General features: G+C 37.9%; 1 protein-coding gene across 1 annotated transcript; it reads left to right on the forward strand.

Annotated features, from left to right (window-relative positions):
• The first annotated feature begins 3,607 nt into the window (after nt 1–3,607).
• sstr3 (somatostatin receptor 3) lies at nt 3,608–20,098 on the forward strand. The gene is made up of 2 exons (XM_034592791.1): nt 3,608–3,841; nt 17,791–20,098. Exon 2 carries the CDS (start codon nt 17,848–17,850, stop codon nt 19,312–19,314), a length of 1,467 nt encoding a protein of 488 aa, XP_034448682.1. The 5' UTR covers nt 3,608–3,841; nt 17,791–17,847; the 3' UTR covers nt 19,315–20,098.
• The last annotated feature ends 1,039 nt before the right edge of the window (nt 20,099–21,137 follow it).

Here is a 21,137-nt window from a genome sequence, read left to right on the forward strand (position 1 = left end):
CCCAGGCAGTGGCATCTTTTGCCCACCCTGTTGCCACGGCCCTGGTGAATATTTTTTTCGGATATGTTCAGTATCAACATATCTGCAACTTGTCAGACATGTAAATTAATGTAAATGTTTTTAATAATAAACATAGTTAGAATTCAAATGGTTTCATATAAAACATATTTGCTGTTGCAGTTTATCAACGTAACATAATTTTTTGGAGACGACCTGACTTTATAACCATATCTTTATAAAGTGAGTTCAAATTACATTGTGCCATTTTTACAATTGCAACTCATATTTGATTTTCACCTTATTGCTGAAAATTTTTAAATACTTGCTGAAAGTATTAAAGATATTAAAAGTCTCACACCTTAAAGGGGACATAGCATGCAAATTCCACTTTGTTAGTGCTTCTACACGTTAATGTGGGTAATGTCTGCTTGTGTGCTTGTAGTGGATGGGCAGAGGGGGACATTTAATTATGTGATTGGGAAACAGAAGGGGAATACAAAGTATGGGATGCATATTTGATAATTTATATATAAAATATGTAATTTATATCGTTTAAAATCATGGGGGGGAGGGAGGAGCTGGCTCATTAGCATTTAAAGGAACAGGCACTCAAAACAGGTCACTCTGTGGAGGGCTGTTTTATACAGGGTAAAAAGGGTGCTGTTTGAAATGATCCTTGTGGTATTTTGACCAAAGTATGTTACAGACATTTCATTAAGACCCCAAGGAACCATATCAACTTGTGGTAAAATGGGCATGCTATGTCCCCTTTAATATGTGACAGATGTATTGGAGGAAAACCCCCACTCTCTCGTGCATTATTATTGAAGGTCAAACAGACCAAAAAAACTTTGTAAAATCTAGTATATGTAGAAAATATTCTAGCAGCAAGTGAGACTGTTCGGGAGTTTTTTTGTTTTTATTCAAGCTATGCTACTGAAATTTGGACTTTTCCATGTATTTGGGGCACTTGTTTCTGAATGAAACTCATCAGCATTATGTTATCTACACAGTAGAGTCTGAGTTTACTGTCAATGTCCATTTGCTGTTGCGTGGTGCAGTTTAGGTGCGGATTGAGTTGAAAAGGAAAAAAAACAAGAAAACCGGTCATAATTCAGTGGAAACAAGCTGTGAACACAAGACTGACATATTATCACATAATGAAGTTGATATGGTGAAAGTGTTAACAAACAGTTGCCTGTAGAGCTTTTTTCCCAAGCAAACATTTTGGCTTGTCATAGCAGGAAAAGCACAGTAGCTGATAACATTAAAAACCAGATCATTCCACTGAGGTGAGTTTTTTTCCAGGCTCTGGGTTTTGTGCACTCTGGCTCACTCACATGGTTTGATGAAATTTGTTTTCTCCTGCTCAAGTCAAAATTTCTGCTGTGAAAATTGTGTATTTGCTCATCCAGAAGTTACAGAGCGACATAACCATTGCTTTGGAGTTATGTTTGTGGCAACCTGATGAATGTACGTCCAACATTTCCTCTCTTTAATGTCTGTTTTTGGTCTCCACCACCTCTTTGCTTTTGCAAAAAGACATTGATAACAACTGAGAGGCACCTGAGGTGGAAATAATCAATCTGCTTTTTTGAACTAGTTATATGCTTTTTACATATGTGCAAACCTCATTCACATTTACAAATTGGTGCTTTTCTTTCTTATGTACATATTTACACGTTCATGTACAAGTACACAAATCTAAGTAAATACTTACAGAATTTTAAACCAATTAACTTTCTCAATACACATTGACAGCCTTGTGCACACTTATTTTTCAGTACACATTTACAGAATCGTGTACACATTTACAGATTATTGTTCACATTTACTGATTCATGTTCACATAAAAAAAATCTCAGGGCACATTTATAGATTGTGTTCATGTTTATATTCATGTGCACTTTTACATACACTTGTGTTCTTCTTACATGTTCACAACACATTTGGATGTACATTTACAGATTCTTAGACACTGTAGTTTGATCTTAAACTTTGGCTTTACTGGTCCTATGTTTAGGTTTGATGTATTGTTAGGTGTCTACCTCTTATTGCCTCAGTATACTTGTGAATGTTCTTGTGTTTATATATGATGCATTAAAAGGGGTTTGGTTTTATTTTAAATTATTCTTGTTTATTTATGCTGCTTTGTGTTAAGAAAGGCGCAATGAAATAAATGTATTATGTAATAATGTATTATTATTATTATTATTATTGTAAGTGCATTCTCATAACTCTCCATACACACTTGAAAATAATTAATTTACAGGAATACCCTCCTACCGCTGCCTGCTGTGGCTGAAAAACACAATAACTGAACAGTTGTTGTTGCTACTTGTACATTAAATCTCTCATTGATGCCAAAAGCACACAGTGAGGTGTCCTTCATGTGAACTGTGGAAAGAATCTTCATCTGATAGACCCACAGACAAACTGATGTCATGGCCCTTTTAACACTAGAGAAGACTTTGTGTTGCCTACGTGGGAGAGCAAGCCATTATAGCAGAGAATGGTCCATTTGTGGAAGCACAGCAGAGGTGATAATAGTGTGCCAAGGTGGGGGGCTACTTCAGCAAATAACAATCCATTGATCGGTTGCACCCATGCTGCTCAATCAATACACCTGAAAGAAAAATGGGACACATCTGCTTTATGAGACCCAAGACAGCTATCAGCCTGAGCTACAGAAGCTGAGGTCTGTGTGTGGGGGGGGTCTGTAAAATACCCCCACATACACATAAACAACATGAAACATCTTCTCTTATTTGTCACTGAACCACAACATAACTTAATCCAGAATGTCAGCAATCACACGAACAGTTGAAGCATGTATGATATCTTTAATGCTTTTTTTATTGCTTTTTCAGGAGATGATTTATAAAAAATCCGTTGTGACAACCCAGAGGACACCATATATTACATGAGGACATTAGGAAACCACCGAATGGAATTATCTGAATATAAAGGTTTATCCTCAGTACAGGTTAATGTCAGAGTTAAGTAAAATACGCTTTAATTAAAAGAATCTGGGTGTGAGTTTTGAAATTATACCAAAATCTGCTTTATAACAATAAATCTTTGCCTGTTGTGAAATATTGTTTAGCTTTCAAATATTAACCCCGAGCAAATTTCATTTAAATCTGAGAATGGGGTGTTGGTATTACAATAACCACTAACAAAGGTGTAAAATCCAAATCAGTGAAATACAATTACAGTGATTTTTTTTTTGTTGACATTTTTACTGATTTCCCAATGGAATAATTTTAAGGATCTAAAATTAAAAAAAATCGGGTATGTTTAAAGAACTGATATTTCTATGAGGGTGCACATTGTGTGAATTCTACTTTTACTTCTATTTATATTCTTACAATGCCCTTTGCTGTTGTAATAATGAACATTTCCCTGAAGTAAAACTAATGAAGGACATGTATCACCTAAGTGCGTGCGTGTGTGTGTGTGTGCGTGCGTGCGTGCGTGCGCGCGCGTATGCGTGTTAGTGTGTGTGTGTGTGTGTGTGTGTTTGTGTGTGTAGGACTTTAACACCTCCTCCCTGTGTGCAGCACACGGAGCTGTTACCTAGTTACAGCAGAGCCTGTGACGAGCTGCTGCTGCAGAGCTGGTGACTGTCGGTTCTTAGGAACACACGGAGCAGAAGTCCCCGACGAACAGCCGCTGAGGAGCGGGCAGGAGAGGAGCGTGTCACCGCGGAGGATGAAGAAGAGAAGCACGTCCTGGTCCTGACAGGGAGAGAAGAGACGGAGAGTGAGCAGCTCACCTGTAAAATCCTGAAACCAGAGGCGAAGAAGGGGCTCTGGGTAAAAAGTCTCTGCACCGTCGGGTAAGTTATAACAGAACGTTGGTGTGGTTTTATTATTGATTCTAGATGATTGATAGTTTGAGTCTGAATGAGTGTGAAGCAGCAGCAGCAGCAGCAGCAGCCTGCCATAAGTCAGTGATGTTTCATTGTCACACACTGGATCACTTCTGCGTCTTTGTCTCTTTCTACATCTCTGTGGTTGTGTTGTGACTCCTTGTAGTCATCGTGTGTCTCCGTGTGTTCATTTTTATCTGCTGCTCATCCCTTTGCTTCTCTTTGTTGAGGCTTTTAATCGTGTTTGTGTTTCTATGTGTTTGTGTCACTTTTAAGTCATTTTTTGCGTCAGTTATTATTTTGCATCTCACTCTCTTGTCAGTCGTTTTGAGTCTTTATTCTCACTCTAATACCTTTCAAATTGTGTCTCACTTATATTAAGCCTGAGCTGAATTATGCTCCACATGGTTGGCCCGAGAGGTCTGAATGCTTTGGATTAGATGTTTTGTGAATTGGAGTTAACACCCTGGCTCAGGTGTTGTGAACCTTGAGAGTCTTATAGTGACGCAGACTGCTTTCTGTTCCCTCCCGTTGGGTCCAATACTGAAATGCGTCTATTTTACGTCAAGCTTTTTGGTTTGACCGTCAGCATGTGCGTTAGACCAAGAATCCTCTCTGTATACAAATCCATGTTGTAATAAACTCTTTTATTCAAGTGAGGACAACTGAGGCTCAACGAGTTTATTCTATTATTCACCGTTGTGAATACGGTGAATAATAGAATAATACAGCCATCTTCATCAAATATCTGAGCAGAAGATCCCTCTTCATCAGCACCTTTTGCATCAGTTTGACTCATTCTACATTGTGTTGTCTCTTTTTGTGTCGTTTAGAATTTTGCACCCGTTGACTCATTCTGCATCTTTGTGGTTGTGTTGTTTTCTTTGTCTTATATTATCTGTTGGTTATGTTCCTTCTCTTTGATGTTTTTTTTTTTTTTTTAATTGTCTCTGTGTTCATTTTGCGTCTCATAGAACAAATTTTTATTCATAAAATATTTATTAACAAATATTATAATAATTTCCTACAACTCATACATTAGTCCCAAAGCCTATTAACCTCTTAATAAACCCTCTAATGAACGGACATTAATTGCCATTAGGTAGTTTAAATCTAAAGTTTTTGTTTTCCTCACATGTTACAAGAAGTATAGATCCAGGTTTTTATATTGTTTCAGTGAAGCCTACATATAAAGGAACATGTGCTTTTTAAAGAGAGAGAGAGAGTATTTTCTTTATCAGTAAAATTCACCTCGCTGTCAAACATCATGATGAAACTGCAGTAATGTAATCTGACGGTGTGAGACGTTAAATCATTTTGAGTTAAAGGGATGTAGATGATTTCCACTGAGCAGGCAAGGTTTAAGTATCTTTCTTATTTATTTCATTGTTATTTGTGGGAAACACAAAGTGGGTCGACATGGTACATGTAATAGAATACATGTTTAATTTATACATACTGTATATGTCTTTACATTTTTGCAGCACTTTACAAGTTGTGACAATCTCATCTCTTTTAATCCACTTTCCTAAGTACGTGCGCATATAGTTGTTTTTTCTTTATTGTTAGTGATTTTCTCGATAAATTAAGTCATTGTGAAACATACCTAAAACAATATTTTACGCTTTAAATAAACAATGCGACATCTTCAAATGTCACTTTTTATTTTGAGAACCTGAAAACAATCACATCACAAAACGGTTGCCGATAAAATGTTCTATTGATTAAATAATGGGCTTGTTTTTTTAATCTGAATCCTGCTCCCATCCTCCCTCTCTGCTCGTCCTTGTGACGCTGCGTCACAATCTGAGTTTTATTTTGTTAAAAGCAACATTTTAATAGATTGAAATATGTTACTGAACCCAAAATATTTTTTATTATGGCTCGTCTGAATAAGTTTCAATATTTGTGTTTTACTTGGAGGATGAGGCTTTTGTCAATTATTTCAGTGACACGAGGATCAATTATTTTTCTGAGGATTTTATCCAGAAAAGAAAATACATTTTTCTCTCCGCAGGAACAGAAAAGTTCCCCACTGTGTTAGTGATATTGTGCGTGTGATTACCAGCTGACATGATTTGTTCTGTTCATTTCAGAGGAACAAAACAACATCATGTCTTCTTAATGTGAAACCACAGAGGCTGCGTCTTTATCCTGCTGTTAATGAGTCAAAATTTAAGAAAAAATTATGATATGAAAAGAAGAGATTCCAATATGACTCAATATGTCATCTTGAATTTTAGCCCATCAACACACAAACGTCCACACACACACACACACAATCTCAATATCTAGTTTCAAGTCTTCTACAATACAGCCTAATGTAAATTTAGTAAATTAAGGTCCCATTTAGAGTCAAAAAACACGATAAAGCACCATTGTACCTACGCCCAATGCACGATATGCATTGGGCGTAGGTACCATGTGATATACAGCTGTGACAGCAATGGTGGGTCCTTTAAGTGTCATTTTGCCAACAATTCTGTGTTAGACCTTCTGTGTGTTCTTTACATGTGGCAAACATGCACACCATGAATGAAAAAGAAAGAAGATATGGAGATTCTCCTGCAGTTTCTGGAAATTCTTAAGAAGCGTGTAAAAGGCACAATATAAAAGTTGACAGGTAGTGGATTTATAACATCATGCATCTAATCTCTGATCATTTCTAACCTTGTGCTGCAGCTTTTGCATCTGATGGATTTCAGTTTAGACTTGTTGCATTATGAAAGATTGCTTTCAGGACTTTAAGGCGAAAGCGACTCAGGCACTTATGAAGACATGATATCAACATTATGAAATTTACACATACCTATCAAGGTCCATGACTCTTGAAATTGATGCTGGAAAAATAAAAAAATAAAAATGGAAAAGGGATATTTCCCTCTTGGTTCTGATGGTTTTTTTCTTTCTTCTTCCCTTGAGATTCCTATTTATCTCATATGAAGGACCTGGAAAAGGCAGGTCAGCAAAGCTTCAAAACTAAAGGCAGAATTTTGATGCCAGGCTGTTTCTGAAAATCACTGGGTTTAATAAGCAGCTCTGACTCACCGAGCCCCGAGGAGATGCCTCCTTCGCTCCTCTTAACCCTCATGAAAGCACCAGCGCCCTCAGAACGACAGGCCTCCTGCTGAGTTTAGAGGAGAGCTGGTTAAAAAAATTAAAGGGAGTCACTGTTTAATATTCGTCGATCAATACGTCGAGCCACGAGCCACAGATTTATTCAAGGACCCGCTGATTCATTCTGAATAATTACTGAAACAGATTCTGTGACATCTGTGATCCTCAGCCAGCGTGTCCACACACATCCGGAACAAACACTGTTGGTACGACTTTTTAAATGTAATTTCATGTTTATTTTTATATTTTGACAAGAAATTCTCCATAAAACTACAGGATTCATCACTTAATGAATTGATACTGATAACCAAATCATGTCCTCCACTAAAGACGTTGCGTTTTCACCTCTGTCCATTTGTTAAGTGCTTGTTTTTCATGTTTGTTTGTTTGTTTGTTTTAGCAAGGTTACACAAAAAAACAGTGAAAAGATGTCTACAAAACTTGGTGGAAGGATGTGGTGGAAAAAAGTGTTTAGGAGACTGATATTTTTGAGTGTGTGCAATTTGATGAATTCATGGGGACTGTTGGGCCTTGGCAGAGCTATATGCTCTATTTAGTGACATCGTAGTTTGTTTATCTTGAACGCAAAATGTCCACAAATTCTCCAATATAGAATGAGTGAGGATTTGCAGCTTTTTTTGTTTTATATCCTCGTAAACCGATTATTATTTTTTATATTAAAAAATAATTGGCTGATGAAAATAGTTGCAGCCCTCATAATTTTGTACTTATATACAATTATAAAAACTGTTGCCAAGTCATTTTTTGACATGACAGTAAAGCACCGTGCTCACTAAAGATCCAGTAAATCTTTCAGTAAATGAAAACCTCTGGAGATTACAGTAAAGATGATTTTATGATTAGTACATTAGTACATACAGAGCTTTACATATATAATCTCTGTATGTTGTTATAGTAACAATGAATCATTACAGCGCAAAAAAAATGAGGTCATCAACAGCTTCTTTTCATTCATAGTTCAGTCAAACCATCTGCTGCCGTGACCATCCTCTGCCTGTCAAACCTCCCCAGCTCGGCTCAGTACACATGAGAACAGCTTTTCAAAGTTCTCAGCAGGAAACTGCTTCAAAGAATCTTGACGTGTTTTTACAACATAAGTTTCTCCAGCCCATTTTGTGATTTTGTGATTTGAGTTTCCATGGCTGCAAAGCTCAAGGAAAACAACACAATTCATCTTCTCACGGCCGCCTTTCACTCCATTTGCAAGGACAGAATAGACAACTGCTATATAGAAAATATTCAAGCGTCCAAAACATTCAACACAGTACTGAAGGAATCTTCACACTTCTCAAATCGACGTCCTCACTCCTGTCTGCTCATGAGACGTGAACTCAAATGTTGTCTTCCTCTGGACAAGATGTAGTCGAGGTTTGTGTTCTGTTTATTATGAATACGTCAGTGTCACACTGAAACAAGCAAATTGTGATAGTGATAGTGGTTCCACCAACAGCTGATGTGCTGTCATGCACATGAATATACCAACAGTATGTTGTTTAATATCCATTAAAATGACAAAATAAAATTGGCACCAGTCAGGGAACATTTGTGTTTTTGTCACAGCTGATGTTTGGAAAAAATAAAAGAATGAGAAAGTCAATGGTCAGAAACACGACTTTCTTTGAAGCGGTGCACATGAGAAGTTAATGAAGAGTGAAATGAAATGGCGAATCTCTATACGCATTTATGGTTGTGCCATTTCCATCACTGAACCCTTCAAATACTAGAACGGCACTCAGTAGAGTTCATACCTGCGTCAAGACCCAACAGTCCCAATCAAGCTGCACCACTCAACCACATGTGTCTGTTGTTTTTCATAAAGATCCATAAATCATTCCCTGGAAAAACATTTCTCACAATGTTAGACAAAGTGATAAAGTTTTGTTTGGCTATTTCAGTCAAAATTGGATCCAGACATTTTCTGGAGTTTATCTTTCACACATGAAGTATGCAGTAAGAGATTGTAAAAATTCAACATTCAGGCGAGGGGTGGAGCCTGGGTAGAACACGCAGGAGGCAGAACATGATGCATAAGAACTGGTGTGGAAATCATATCTTTTTGTTTACCTTATCATTAAAAGCTCTCGAATATCGTTGTCTTACCAGCTTGACATCTTCGCCGGCATCTTTAATGTGTATGGCTCCCTTTTTCATCCTGAGATCTTTGTGTGCTTTTTGTTTTGTTTTGTTTTGCGCTGTGTGTCAGAAATGATAGACACCGCCATGTGCATGTCTGAAAGCAGCTAAACAAACAAACAAAAAAACCAAACAGACTGCAGAAATATAACCTCCTTGGTGGCTTTAATAAAACTATTATAGGTTTCATCAATATTTTTCTACATTTGTGTGAATGTAGTGGTCTGGATAGGCAGTGAAAAAAATCATTTAAAAAGGGACAGTTGGACATCAAACACTGGATAAATGAATTCATAAACATTCAGGTTGCAGGTGAAAGTAAATTGTCATTACTGCTGTGGCATTCTATCCTGTAGAATCTATTTTCACTTTCACATCCAATCAGAATTCTCAACAAACTCATTGTTTCCTGTGCTGTTATCAGCTGCTCCAACAAAAGACTGACTTGTTTTTTCCGAGGCGTACAGTTTGTTTTACTTCCTGTGCACCTTAGTGGCCTGAAAGCTGCACAATACCAAATAATCAAAAACTCGAAATGCTGTAAAGACAATGACAAGTGTTCACTCGAGGCAGCAGAACCAGGTAACGGCCTCCCACACACACTTAACAAATCCATCCACAGATCTTTGTACTGCTCAGCGAGGTGTCCTAGTCCAAGAAAGTAACAGACAAAGTGGAAGTAAAGGGTTTTTTTCTTCTATAAATTCGCAGTATTTTCTAGGACACCGCAGAGTGTAGTACTTTACCTGCACCTGCATGGAACCGCACAGGAAAACAATCTTATCATTATCATTTATCTATTTTATGCCTGTGTTGCTGGTGTGTGAATGGGCTCTTTAAATGATTTTGACCTGTAAAGGGCTTTGAGTGGTCGTACAGAATTTAAAAGCTCTGTTTAAATGTCCATTAAACATTATGGATTGTTACTATAGTTACCTCCCGATCGATTCCCCTTTGACACGGATTGAAACTGTACTTGTACTGCTGACTCATAATGTTTGATCTGCACTGACATGAAGGACACAGCCAATGAGGAGGATTTTTCATGACTGTGACCCAATTGTAGTCTAATGTAAAAACACTGATGTTCTAAATACACTATTCTAATTTCAAGACTAACGTTCATTCAATATGTCCCACATAGCTTGTCATCCCAGGACCGACTGTTCGGCTCCTGAACATTGACTCTCAGCTTCCAAGAGGAGAAAACACAAAAGAATGCAAAGCAAATATACTATTCAAACAACTCGCGCTGATGTCCTTAACCATGACCCTGACCCATGTTCTTACTGCGAGACTCAGTTCAGAATAACAGGCTTTGTGAATATCATAGACATTTTCAGTCACCTTTGAAAATCCAATTTTTCTTTATTCTTAATTTTTTTTCATAACCAAGGTTTATTTACTCAATAAAAAATGATGGAACAAAGTTAACATTCATCTGGATTTATGTTGGGGAAACTATGACTTTTGTTGTCATGTATTAATTTGAGGATATTTACTGTCTCCACACAGATCTGATGTTTTTGTCTAATCAATGAGGCGTCAGTGGACGTTTAAAACATAGGCCTGTTTTTTTCTTGAATTTCAGGCATTTTCCACTCAGATGCTTTTTATGCACAATTTGTGGTTTATGGTAAAAATCATTTTATTAGTGCGGTGACAGGGAATCCGAACAGTTACGTTTTGATCCAGACAACTCAATGTTCACTTTAAGAGCTGGAACGAGTACTGCATTTCATGGAATAATCTCTATAATCTGCTTAATACTGACTGCATTGTGAGGTTTGTTGCTTGCTTCAATGCTTTTTTAACTAAATAAATAATTTCCAATGTGTATATCCTCACATTCGAGAATTTATATTGTACTCAGGCCTCACATCAAACCTGTGCTCTCTATGCATTTGCTGATCTGTGTCAGGATGAGGGAATTTAGGAAGTTAGATTATTACAAATTACAACTAAACTGCAACACCAAATATACAAATTTAATTGCGATCAAATTATGTTTGTTTTCAACATAATGTAGATTTGTTGCTTACCTTTAAGCAAGATTACACAAAAACAACTGAATATATTTGCACGAAACTTGGTAGAAGAATGTGTTATGTATCAGGGAAGAACCCATTCAATTTTGGTGTGGATCCAAACAAAGGGACAGATCCAGGAATTTTATATCACTTCCTTTAACACTGTGAGTTGGGATGTTTTTTGATGGTTTCATCAATTCCCGAGAGAATAATTCATGGATCCGGATTTTAAAATATCTGACATATTTACTGGACTGATATCTATGAGTGAGTGTAAGAATGTAAGAGGACTGTTGGGCCTTGAGATTAATGTATGTATTTGAGAAGTTACTTATGCATTGATAATGAACGCAACATCATATTTGTTTTCTGTCAAAATATTAGATTTTGCAACTTATAGTGACTCCAGCATTACATCTTTTTATGGTTATCTTCAAACACTCAGCACTTGATTAAGGTTCTGGAAATATCATGGTTTGGTTTATTACAGAAAAAAGTGACTTATGTGCAGTTAACCAAAACCACCATCTTTCCCTAACTCGGAGCTCAATGTGAAAACATGTTTTTCCCACTCACAGCAGTTGTAATTTGTGTGTAGGTCACTTCCAAGGAATCAGAGTTGACCAATACGCCCTCATGTTACAGATAAGGCAGCTTTCACATTCAGCAGCTCTGATAGCTGCAGCTTTGTTCTTCTGTATGGCAGAACTTCTGGTAAAGAAGCTGCACATAGTTTGTTTGATTAGTCCAAGATTGTTTGAAAGACCAAAGTGGCCACTACTCTTACAATATTTTGTCCATGATAATTTTGAGAACAGGCTTAAGCCTGTGATAAGCTTACAGATATCACAGTCTGTAAATAATGTTAAGCTTAAAGCATCCTATTAACAACCAAGTGCGCACCACAAGGTTCTGTGCTTGGCCCGGCATTGTTTACAATTTACACAAACTGTCAATACTCAAATACCAACTAATACAATGCTTTTTATGCAGTTGATACAGTTAGCTATTTCTTACCTATAGGTATTTTTTACCTATTTCCAACATAGAACTTTTAAGATATTTAAATTTACAGTTTGAGGCCCCAAAAAAGGTCCAATATTTCACAAAAGACAGAAACAAATAGAGGAAAGTCTGAACATTTTAATTCCACTCGAATGTATCTTGTGTGAGAGAATAAACGGTAGTTTTAATGTTTTAAAGTTCATGTGCCAGTCCTACACATTCTTGGTACAGCCCAGACCTACTGATCAATAACATGTAACTTCAAAAGACATTTGGTTGCCAGGATGTCTCGCATGTGACACCGGCAGCAGATCACAACCTCAATTTACAAACTGAATAGAGGGAAGTTTGAAAGGGCTTCAAGGTCCTGGGGTGATTAATGAGGCTGAATGAAACGTGACAAATACAATTCAGATATTACAGCGACTAAATAGATTTCTCTGAGGCATCACAGTTGAAAGATTGCTGCTCAAGTTCAGGCCTCTGGCTCCTGATCAGGAGGCTGCCTAGCTGCCTTCTACTAGAGGTTCTATCGGTTTTTATGTCTCCTCGCCAGAGACATTATGTTTTCGGGTTGTCCATCCATCCATCCGTCCTTCCCATTTTTGTGAACATGATATCTCAAGACATTCCCTCAACACCTTGAGGGAATGTCTTCAAATTTGGTAAAAATGTTCAGTTTGACTTATGGATGAACTGATTGGATTTTGGTGCTCAAAGGTCAAGGTTGGTGTGAGCTCACAAGATACATTCTTTGCCTTGTGAACACAATCTCTCAGGAACAGGACTTTTTATTATTCACCCCTTACCCCGACCACTTGGTCCTACCCTTTTGTTTTGCGTGTAGTTGTGAAGGGGTAGTGTTGTCCCATTAGAGACAGGGCCAAAGATGAATGCATTAGGGTGGTCACAGGTCAAGGTGCCAGTGGCCACACAGTACATGTTCAAGTACCTCTTGAACATGAGATCTCTTTGGGGATTTTTTTTCCTAAAATGTTTCAGTTGTCACTTGGATTTAAAGATTAATTGGTTAGATATCAGTTGTCAAAGGTCATGATGACCTCATATGAGTCTGGAAAAAGTGTAGACTGCAAATGTAGACTGAAACTGCACTGGTTGGTGAAGGCCACCAACCGCAGGGCAGTAATTCTAGTTCTAACTGGTTGGAGGCACTACTATCTTTTGTTCTTTCCCTGACAACAATAAAATCTTTCTGCTGTTTTTGTTTTTGAAATAGATGGATTAAATACATTCTCTTATAATGGCAGACTGACATTTTCTTTTCAGACAGTTTGAAACCGCAACAGTTCAGTGATATTAAACAGATTTATCTTCATAACATGGATGATGATAGTCAAATAGTTAATCTGAGGCACCTAATGATGGAGATGGAGAAGAAAATTGTATTTTAACTATGAATAAATGCAAAGGAAGCTCACAAACATTATTACATGTTAGTTACATAGATTGTAGCTGTGATGATGGGGGAAAAAAAGAGAGAAACGTCTCTGTCATCCGGTCAATAACTGATATTTAATTAAAGGACAATATTGGTTCAATGTACCAGGAAGATGTTTTATAGGGTTCAAATCCTGGTTACTAATGAGTATTTCGTGAAGCAGCACCCTCATGCTCAACTGGAGCTGCTGGTGATGTTATTTTATCGTTTTATTATAATTGTTTTGTATTTCTTCACCAAGGACGAGGAGAGGAGAGTTTCTTTTGCTCCTCTTAGCCACACTGTGACTTGAGGAGATTAGAAAAACCTTTCTTTGCAAAAGCCTTCCTGTTGTTTATTTAGTTCTGTTTGATTCCCGACTTTTCTCTCTTTGTTTCCCTTCGTGCTGGTAATTGGCAAATGCTACGCAAATTGTCCGTGATCATGAAGTAAGTAAGATATTGAAAAATGATGAATGTGACAATGGGCTGAAATCATAGAAATTACTCAGGTCTCCTCTTAATAAGAAAAAAAGAACACACTTTATTTGTTGTTTGTTCTTGTTTTGCTGTTTCAGGTCATTTTTTCTCCCTCATGTGTCTTTTAAATTGAACTCAGGAGGGCAGAGAGACTGAATGTTTTATTTTTCGATAGACTGTGCAGCTGTCACCATTCAGCTGACAATAACCTTTCATTCAATTTGTTTGATGAGCTCTATCAGTGAGCTTGATCAGGGCACATCTGTGCTGTTCCCACAGCGGATTTTCTCACAGCAGCATCAGTCATTTTGTCAATTCCCATTTGAAAGGAGGCAATGGTCAGTATTTTTCTGACATGACTCTTTTGAAATAGTGTTCATCATATTTTTAATACAAGATTTAATACTGAATAGTAATGCTGTGTTGTTAAGTAAGAGTGAAATGAATATTGAATATTTGAATGAATATTTTTCGATTTTTTTCATGTGTGCTACTGGAAATGTTCATGGGAGTGACACCATCTGTGTCAAAAATGCAAAGGAAACCGTTCTTGGAATTATGGGAAATAAACCAATAGGAACAACCAAAACTACATTTTACTAGACAGAAAAGACAACTCAACGTTTCTGTTACCTTTTGAATTTTGTTGTTCTGTTTTTCTTCTTTTTTTTTTCTCATCCATTTTTTTACAACAGGGCCACTACAGGGAACTCAGCTTAACTATGAAATAGCCCCACAAAACACCCCTAAATAAAAATTATACCAAATTTTACATTTACACTTTTTGACACAAATGATAAATAACATAAGCAGTGAGCTTTGGAGATGCTAGTTGGCAACTTCTGTTGCCTTCAAATGTAGTTTAGCTTACCCCTGTTCCAACACTCTCTGCTAAGCTAAAGTATAAGCTAACTAGCAGGAAGAAAGACTTTTAATATTATTATGTTTAAGATCAACATAACCCACAACTAACTATAAATTCACCATCATCTTTTTGTACATGTATATAAAGAGTATATTCTGTACATACAGTATATACTGTACATACAGTATATACAGTATCAACACTGGACCAATAATGTTCCAATTGATTCATTGGGCCTATATAGTATATTTCTTTACATTTGACATTTTACCATTTGGAAAAGTCTAAGCGACTCAAAACAATTCCAGTAGAGATATTTCACTCTGGATCAAAGTGGTCAATGCCAACCCTGTCACCACCGCGCCAGCATGATTATTAAAACTGAACAAAAAGGGATTCATTACATCAAAAGAAACGTGACGGTGAATGTGTGAGTAAGTGTACCAGCTGTTACGGTCAGTGCAGATGTTTACTAAACGTGCGTCTCCAACCGCAAACACAGTCTTGCCCCCACAGTCACGGCTTGTCCCTGTGTGTTCCTGGTTCATGTTAACCAAAGTGCTGCTGGGCATCAGTGTCGCCCATGTGTGGGAACACACACTGTTTAATTTGTCTGCCGTATCAGCTGCTGTGGTCAAATCATTGTATGTGCAAACATCCATCCTCACACCAGCTTTAACTGTTTCCTGTCTGACTCATCATCTCATGTCCACCTCCATCCTATCTCTATCCTGTGTTGTCCTTTTTGTCCCTCGACCTCTCAGTGTTATCTTTGCCACATCATGTGTTTTTTTCATTGTAAACCTGTTGTCACCTTACATTATTCACATTACACTGTTTTAAGGGGGCTATGGGTTCTCATGACTCTCAATACAAGTCTGACTTTATAGATTATTTCCTTTTCATTAAAACAAAATGTTGATTACAAATAGATAAACTGCACGTTTCTTCTCATTCAAATATCATTACCCTCATGAGTAGTATTAGAACATTAATGCCACTACTTTGCCACCAGTGCCACATTTTAAATGTACAAGAATAAATCATGAACTCATTTAGAAAAAATAGAAACAGTTTATTTGATTGATCAAAACCCTTTTTCTAGTGTCTTTTGGAGTTATTTGGAGGGGACAGGCAGACTGCTTTACTTTGTTGTTGTTGCACTCTCAATAAAATAAAATACATATTGACAGCTGAAAGTCTATATTTAAAATAATATATGTAAAAAGAAACTTTAACTGAACAACAATATAACCTTCATGAAGGATTTATTGACAGATATATTATACAGCATAAAGAAGTATATACAACCACCACTAAAGAGGAAATCTTCAAATGTTAGGGAATAGTTCACCAAAAAATGAAATTTCACTCATTATCTACTCACCACTATGCTGATGGAGGGGTGGCTGAAGGGTTTGAGTCCACAAAACACTTTGGGAGTTTCAGGGGTAAACAGTGTTGCAGCCAAATTCAATACAATTGAAGTAACTGGGAACCACATCAAACGTAAAAAAAAAACATAAATGCATCCATACTGCGCGTGTGGTGTCATCCAAGTGCAGCAGTACTGCAGCAGTAACTGCTGCTATGGCGATACTCACATGTTCTCGCGAGAGCTACAGCAGTAACTAGGAGGATGATATCAGAGGACATTTAGGCTAAAAACATGGTGTAAATGACGCCGTTTTGAGTCGAATTTAAATGTCGGGTCTTACGGACACTTGGATGACAGTATGGAGGCAACTTATATTGTTTTTTTACGTTTGAAGAAGTGGTGACCAGTTACTTCAATTGTTTTGGATTTGGCTGCAACGCTGCTTACCCCTGAAACTCCCAAAGTGTTTTGTGGACTCAATCATTTCATCCACCGCTACATTGGCAAAGTGGTGAATTTTCATTTAATGTAGTGTTTTTATTACATTACATTATTAAATGTCATTTAGCGGACGCTTTTATACAAAGCGACTTACAATTAGTGCATTCAACAGATTTTTAGATACTGTTTGTGTACTTGTACTTCTATCTATGTGAGGAACCGTTTGATGGTTAGATCTTACAAAGGCACAACAGTTTGGCCATTCCTTACTTTCTAACATCTCCAAAAGGCGGAAAGTTTAAACTTGGTTTTAGTTAGGTTTAGGTTATGGTAAGGGTTGGGCATTTAGTTAAGCGTCTAGGAAATGCATTATGTCAAGAAATGTGTGTGTGTGTGTGTGTGTGTGTGTGTGTGTGTGTGTGTGTGTGTGTGTGTGTGTGTGTGTGTGTGTGTGTGTGTGTGTGTGTGTGTGTGTGTGTGTGTGTGTGTGTGTGTGTGTGTGTGTGGTACAATAGTAAAAAATAAAACAGAGTTGTGATGCTCTGATAAACTATGTGCTACGTGTTTTACAAAGCAGGTGTCAGAGGAAAAATTGTTATTCTTTTAAATATATTTATGATTTGACCACTTTTTTTAACAGTGGTAGTTTTTATTCTCCCGTGATTTATGTGTATTAAGGGAAACAAATAATATTTAGAAAATCTACGTGTTTAAAAGTCAATTTCTTGTGATATTGTGACATTTGACTGTAATTTGTAACTGGCTGCTGGAAAGGACCAGAATCTTTCTTGAATAAGATCAAATGAGCAAAATCTGTGGAGCAACTTTTTAAAATGTGACAATAACAATTTAAATGTTAGACCAGTAAACTGTCAGCATGTCTGCTGATGGATTTCAAAGCTGAAATGTGCAAACACGCAGTTCTCTGTATTTCTCATCTCCATTGATTTCTTTCTCCTCTGAGATTAAAATAAATGTAGAAAAATGTTTTTTTTTTCTCTTCCAACAGAACAGATGGGTGGGAGCTAAGACGGCAGAAGGACGGAGCAAGAGGAAGAGCACATTCATGGGTGACGCCTCGCTTCTCGGGCTAGAGATGACGGATGGGATGTGGGGGAACGACAGCTTCGCCGGCCCCTCGCCTGGACTCCCCCTGCTTTTGCTCATGTTCAATGACAGCGATCTGAACCAGACACTGTACAACTTCAACTCCTCCAACTGTACCAACATCACCGACCCAGATGTCTCCTCAGGTCCCAGTGTGGCAGGGGTCCTCATCCCAGTCATATACATCATTGTGTGCATCATTGGCCTGGGTGGAAACACTATAGTGATTCACATAGTGCTGCATTACTCAAAGATAGAATCTGTCACCAACATCTACATCCTGAACTTAGCCATAGCTGACGAGCTCTTCATGCTCAGCCTGCCTTTCCTGGCCGTTCAGAACACCATGCAGTCGTGGCCCTTTGGCTTCTTCATGTGCCGCCTGGTCATGACCGTCGACTCCATCAACCAGTTCACCAGCATCTTCTGCCTGACCGTAATGAGCATCGACCGCTACCTTGCTGTAGTTCACCCCATTGTGTCTTCAAAGTGGCGGCGACCTCGAGTGGCGAAATTGGTGAATGGCACTGTGTGGGCGTTGTCCTTTCTCGTTGTTCTGCCTGTGGTCATCTTTGCCAACATCCAGAAGGCAGGAGGCACCTGTAACATCTCCTGGCCTCAACCGACTAACATCTGGAGCGCGGCTTTCATCATCTATACCTCCACTGTTGGATTCTTCTGTCCTCTTCTTATCATCTGCATCTGTTACCTGCTCATTGTTTTCAAGATACGCAGCTCGGGTAAAAAAGTCCACGCCACCTCCGTCAAGCGCAGAAAGTCGGAGCGGAAAGTGACACGCATGGTTGTGATTGTTGTTGCAGTGTTTGTCTTCTGCTGGTTGCCTTTCTACGTCCTCAACATCATCAACCTGCTAGTGTCCCTTCCCTCAGACTACCAGGGCCTTTACTATTTTGTCGTATTGCTCAGTTATGCTAACAGCTGTGCCAACCCCATCGTGTACGGCTTCTTGTCAGACAACTTCAAGAGGGGTTTCCGAAAGGCGCTCTGCCGCTCCACAAGGAAGGTGGAGAACCACGAGCCCATGGAGCGCCAGCAGCAGCAGGAGGAAGGGAGGAGGGCACTCATGCCCAGGGAGAGCCTGAGACGGGCAATCGGGGACGAAGAGGAGGACGATGAGGAAGACGTCTCTGAAATGACTGAGATCTACAGAATCGGCCAGAATGGAAACAGCAGCTTCCAGCCACAGAGCTCGAGGCCACTGCTCTCAGAGACGACTCCAGGAGCGACAGAGCTGCCGTCCCCGGACAAGAAGGACAAAGCTGGTGACACAAAAGGGAAAGATCCAGTCAACGGGTCCACACTTGCTGCTCCATCGCTTCTCAATGGAGCCAAAAATGGAAACATCAAATTTCTGCCAGAGGAAAACTTGGAACAGAGCACCTCACTGGAGATAAGTTATTTATAGTGTAAAATATGGACTCTGAGCTTGTGTTACTTGAAATATTACTTGAAGTATTATAGGGCAGGGCGGACTGCCTCTAATCCACAAGAAATACCAGACAAGGTTAAGAAGCGCTTCTTTTTGATCACTGAGCTCAGAAAGAATGTATGACAGTTTATAATGTGTACTTTCTGTATAACGTGTATAAATGCATGGCTGAATGTACAAGTTTGTACCTTTTATTTACTGTTATTACATTGTATTCTAAATCTTTTTGTTCCATAATGTGACAAACATTTCCTACAACTTTCAGCTTAACTCACTGCAACATGTTAAACTTTAGTTAAAAAGTATATTGACAACATGGCTATACCTTTATTTTAGACAGACATCTCCTGCCTGCAACACCTGTTTTCTAGAAATGATGTTTATATATTACTAACTAGTTCTGTTAGGTTTCAAGTGTCAGGCTCAAACCCTGAGTGTGTGGTTTGCAACAAAAGCACTTTGGTTAGTGTTGGTGAAAGATTAGAGCTACACTTAAATATTAATAAACACGTCTTGTCTTATGCTTCTAATTGCTTTTGACTTTTTCTGAATCAAACCATAGCATGGTCTCTTAAAAAACCTTAGCCATGTGAGTGTGAGTGCCTAAGCATAGCCATAATAACCTTCAATCTTATTTTGTACTTGCTACGGGGAGATATTATTATTATTATAGGAACATGAAATGATGTTATATTGCTGCGACTTTGCAGCAGTGGTGGAGAAAGTACTCAAACCTTTTATTTAAGTAAAAGTACAAATAAATAGACAAAAATGTAAAAGTAGCACTTAAACTTTTCTACTTGAGTAAAAGTAAGTAAGTACTTGCTTTTAAAATATTTAAAAGTAAAAGTACTTGCCAAGTGAAGCCTATTCCCTAATGTGATTCCCTAATGTGATCACTCGACACTCACATTAACTGTTCCTACTGTATATCATTTAAAAAACAGACTGTAATATAAGTAAAGAATGCTGCAAATGATGCCACTGAAAACACAATGTCATATTAACTAATGGCTGAATGATGGACACGGCCTCTTACAACTCCATTTCAGGAGTTTCTTCTTCACCAGTGACACTGCTGTTGCAGGAGGCGGGGTCTAATGTTACCTGCCCGCTCTGATTGATCCAGATCTCGTTATTGATTACTTGGTTACTAAAAAACTATGTGAACATGTAAAGTGTTATTGTATAAAAATGGAGTGGAGTTGGAAGTACAGATATTTGATAATATATGTAGTGGAGTAAAAGTGAAAAGTACATGAAAAATGTACTTAAGTAAATGTACATTGGTATGCAAATTTGCAGGTACATTCAGCAACTTCTCGTGTTTGTAAAAACAAAAAAATGGTCATTATTATACATTAGCATAATTCCTCAGAAGGTTTGAATGAGTTTACATGTTCTAATTGACTATTTACATTATATATGAATATTGGCTTATGTATAGATAGCTTTTGTTGAGACTGTGGCTGCTATTAGAAGTTAATCTAAACTTTGCTGTTGCAGAAAATGTGACTGTAAAGGAGTTGTATCTGTTAATGTTGCAGAAGCCCAGACTTCATCTCTGTGTTCTATTGCACATTTGATGACGTCAGATAATAAAACTTATATTGTGCTGCCTGAAGCCTCCACATCAGGAAGAACCAATAGATTTGTGTGTGTGATACAGCAGCAATGTTGTCTCTTTCGCTTTATCATACGTTATTAGGCAACATATTTTCCTGTGTTGTGGTTTAGTTTTTAATCAGTACAACATCCATTAGACAGGTCATTCAGGATTTTAAAATAGATTATTATGA

This window comes from Hippoglossus hippoglossus, chromosome 8 (genome assembly GCF_009819705.1).
Source record: "Hippoglossus hippoglossus isolate fHipHip1 chromosome 8, fHipHip1.pri, whole genome shotgun sequence".
NCBI classification, from domain to species: domain Eukaryota; kingdom Metazoa; phylum Chordata; class Actinopteri; order Pleuronectiformes; family Pleuronectidae; genus Hippoglossus; species Hippoglossus hippoglossus.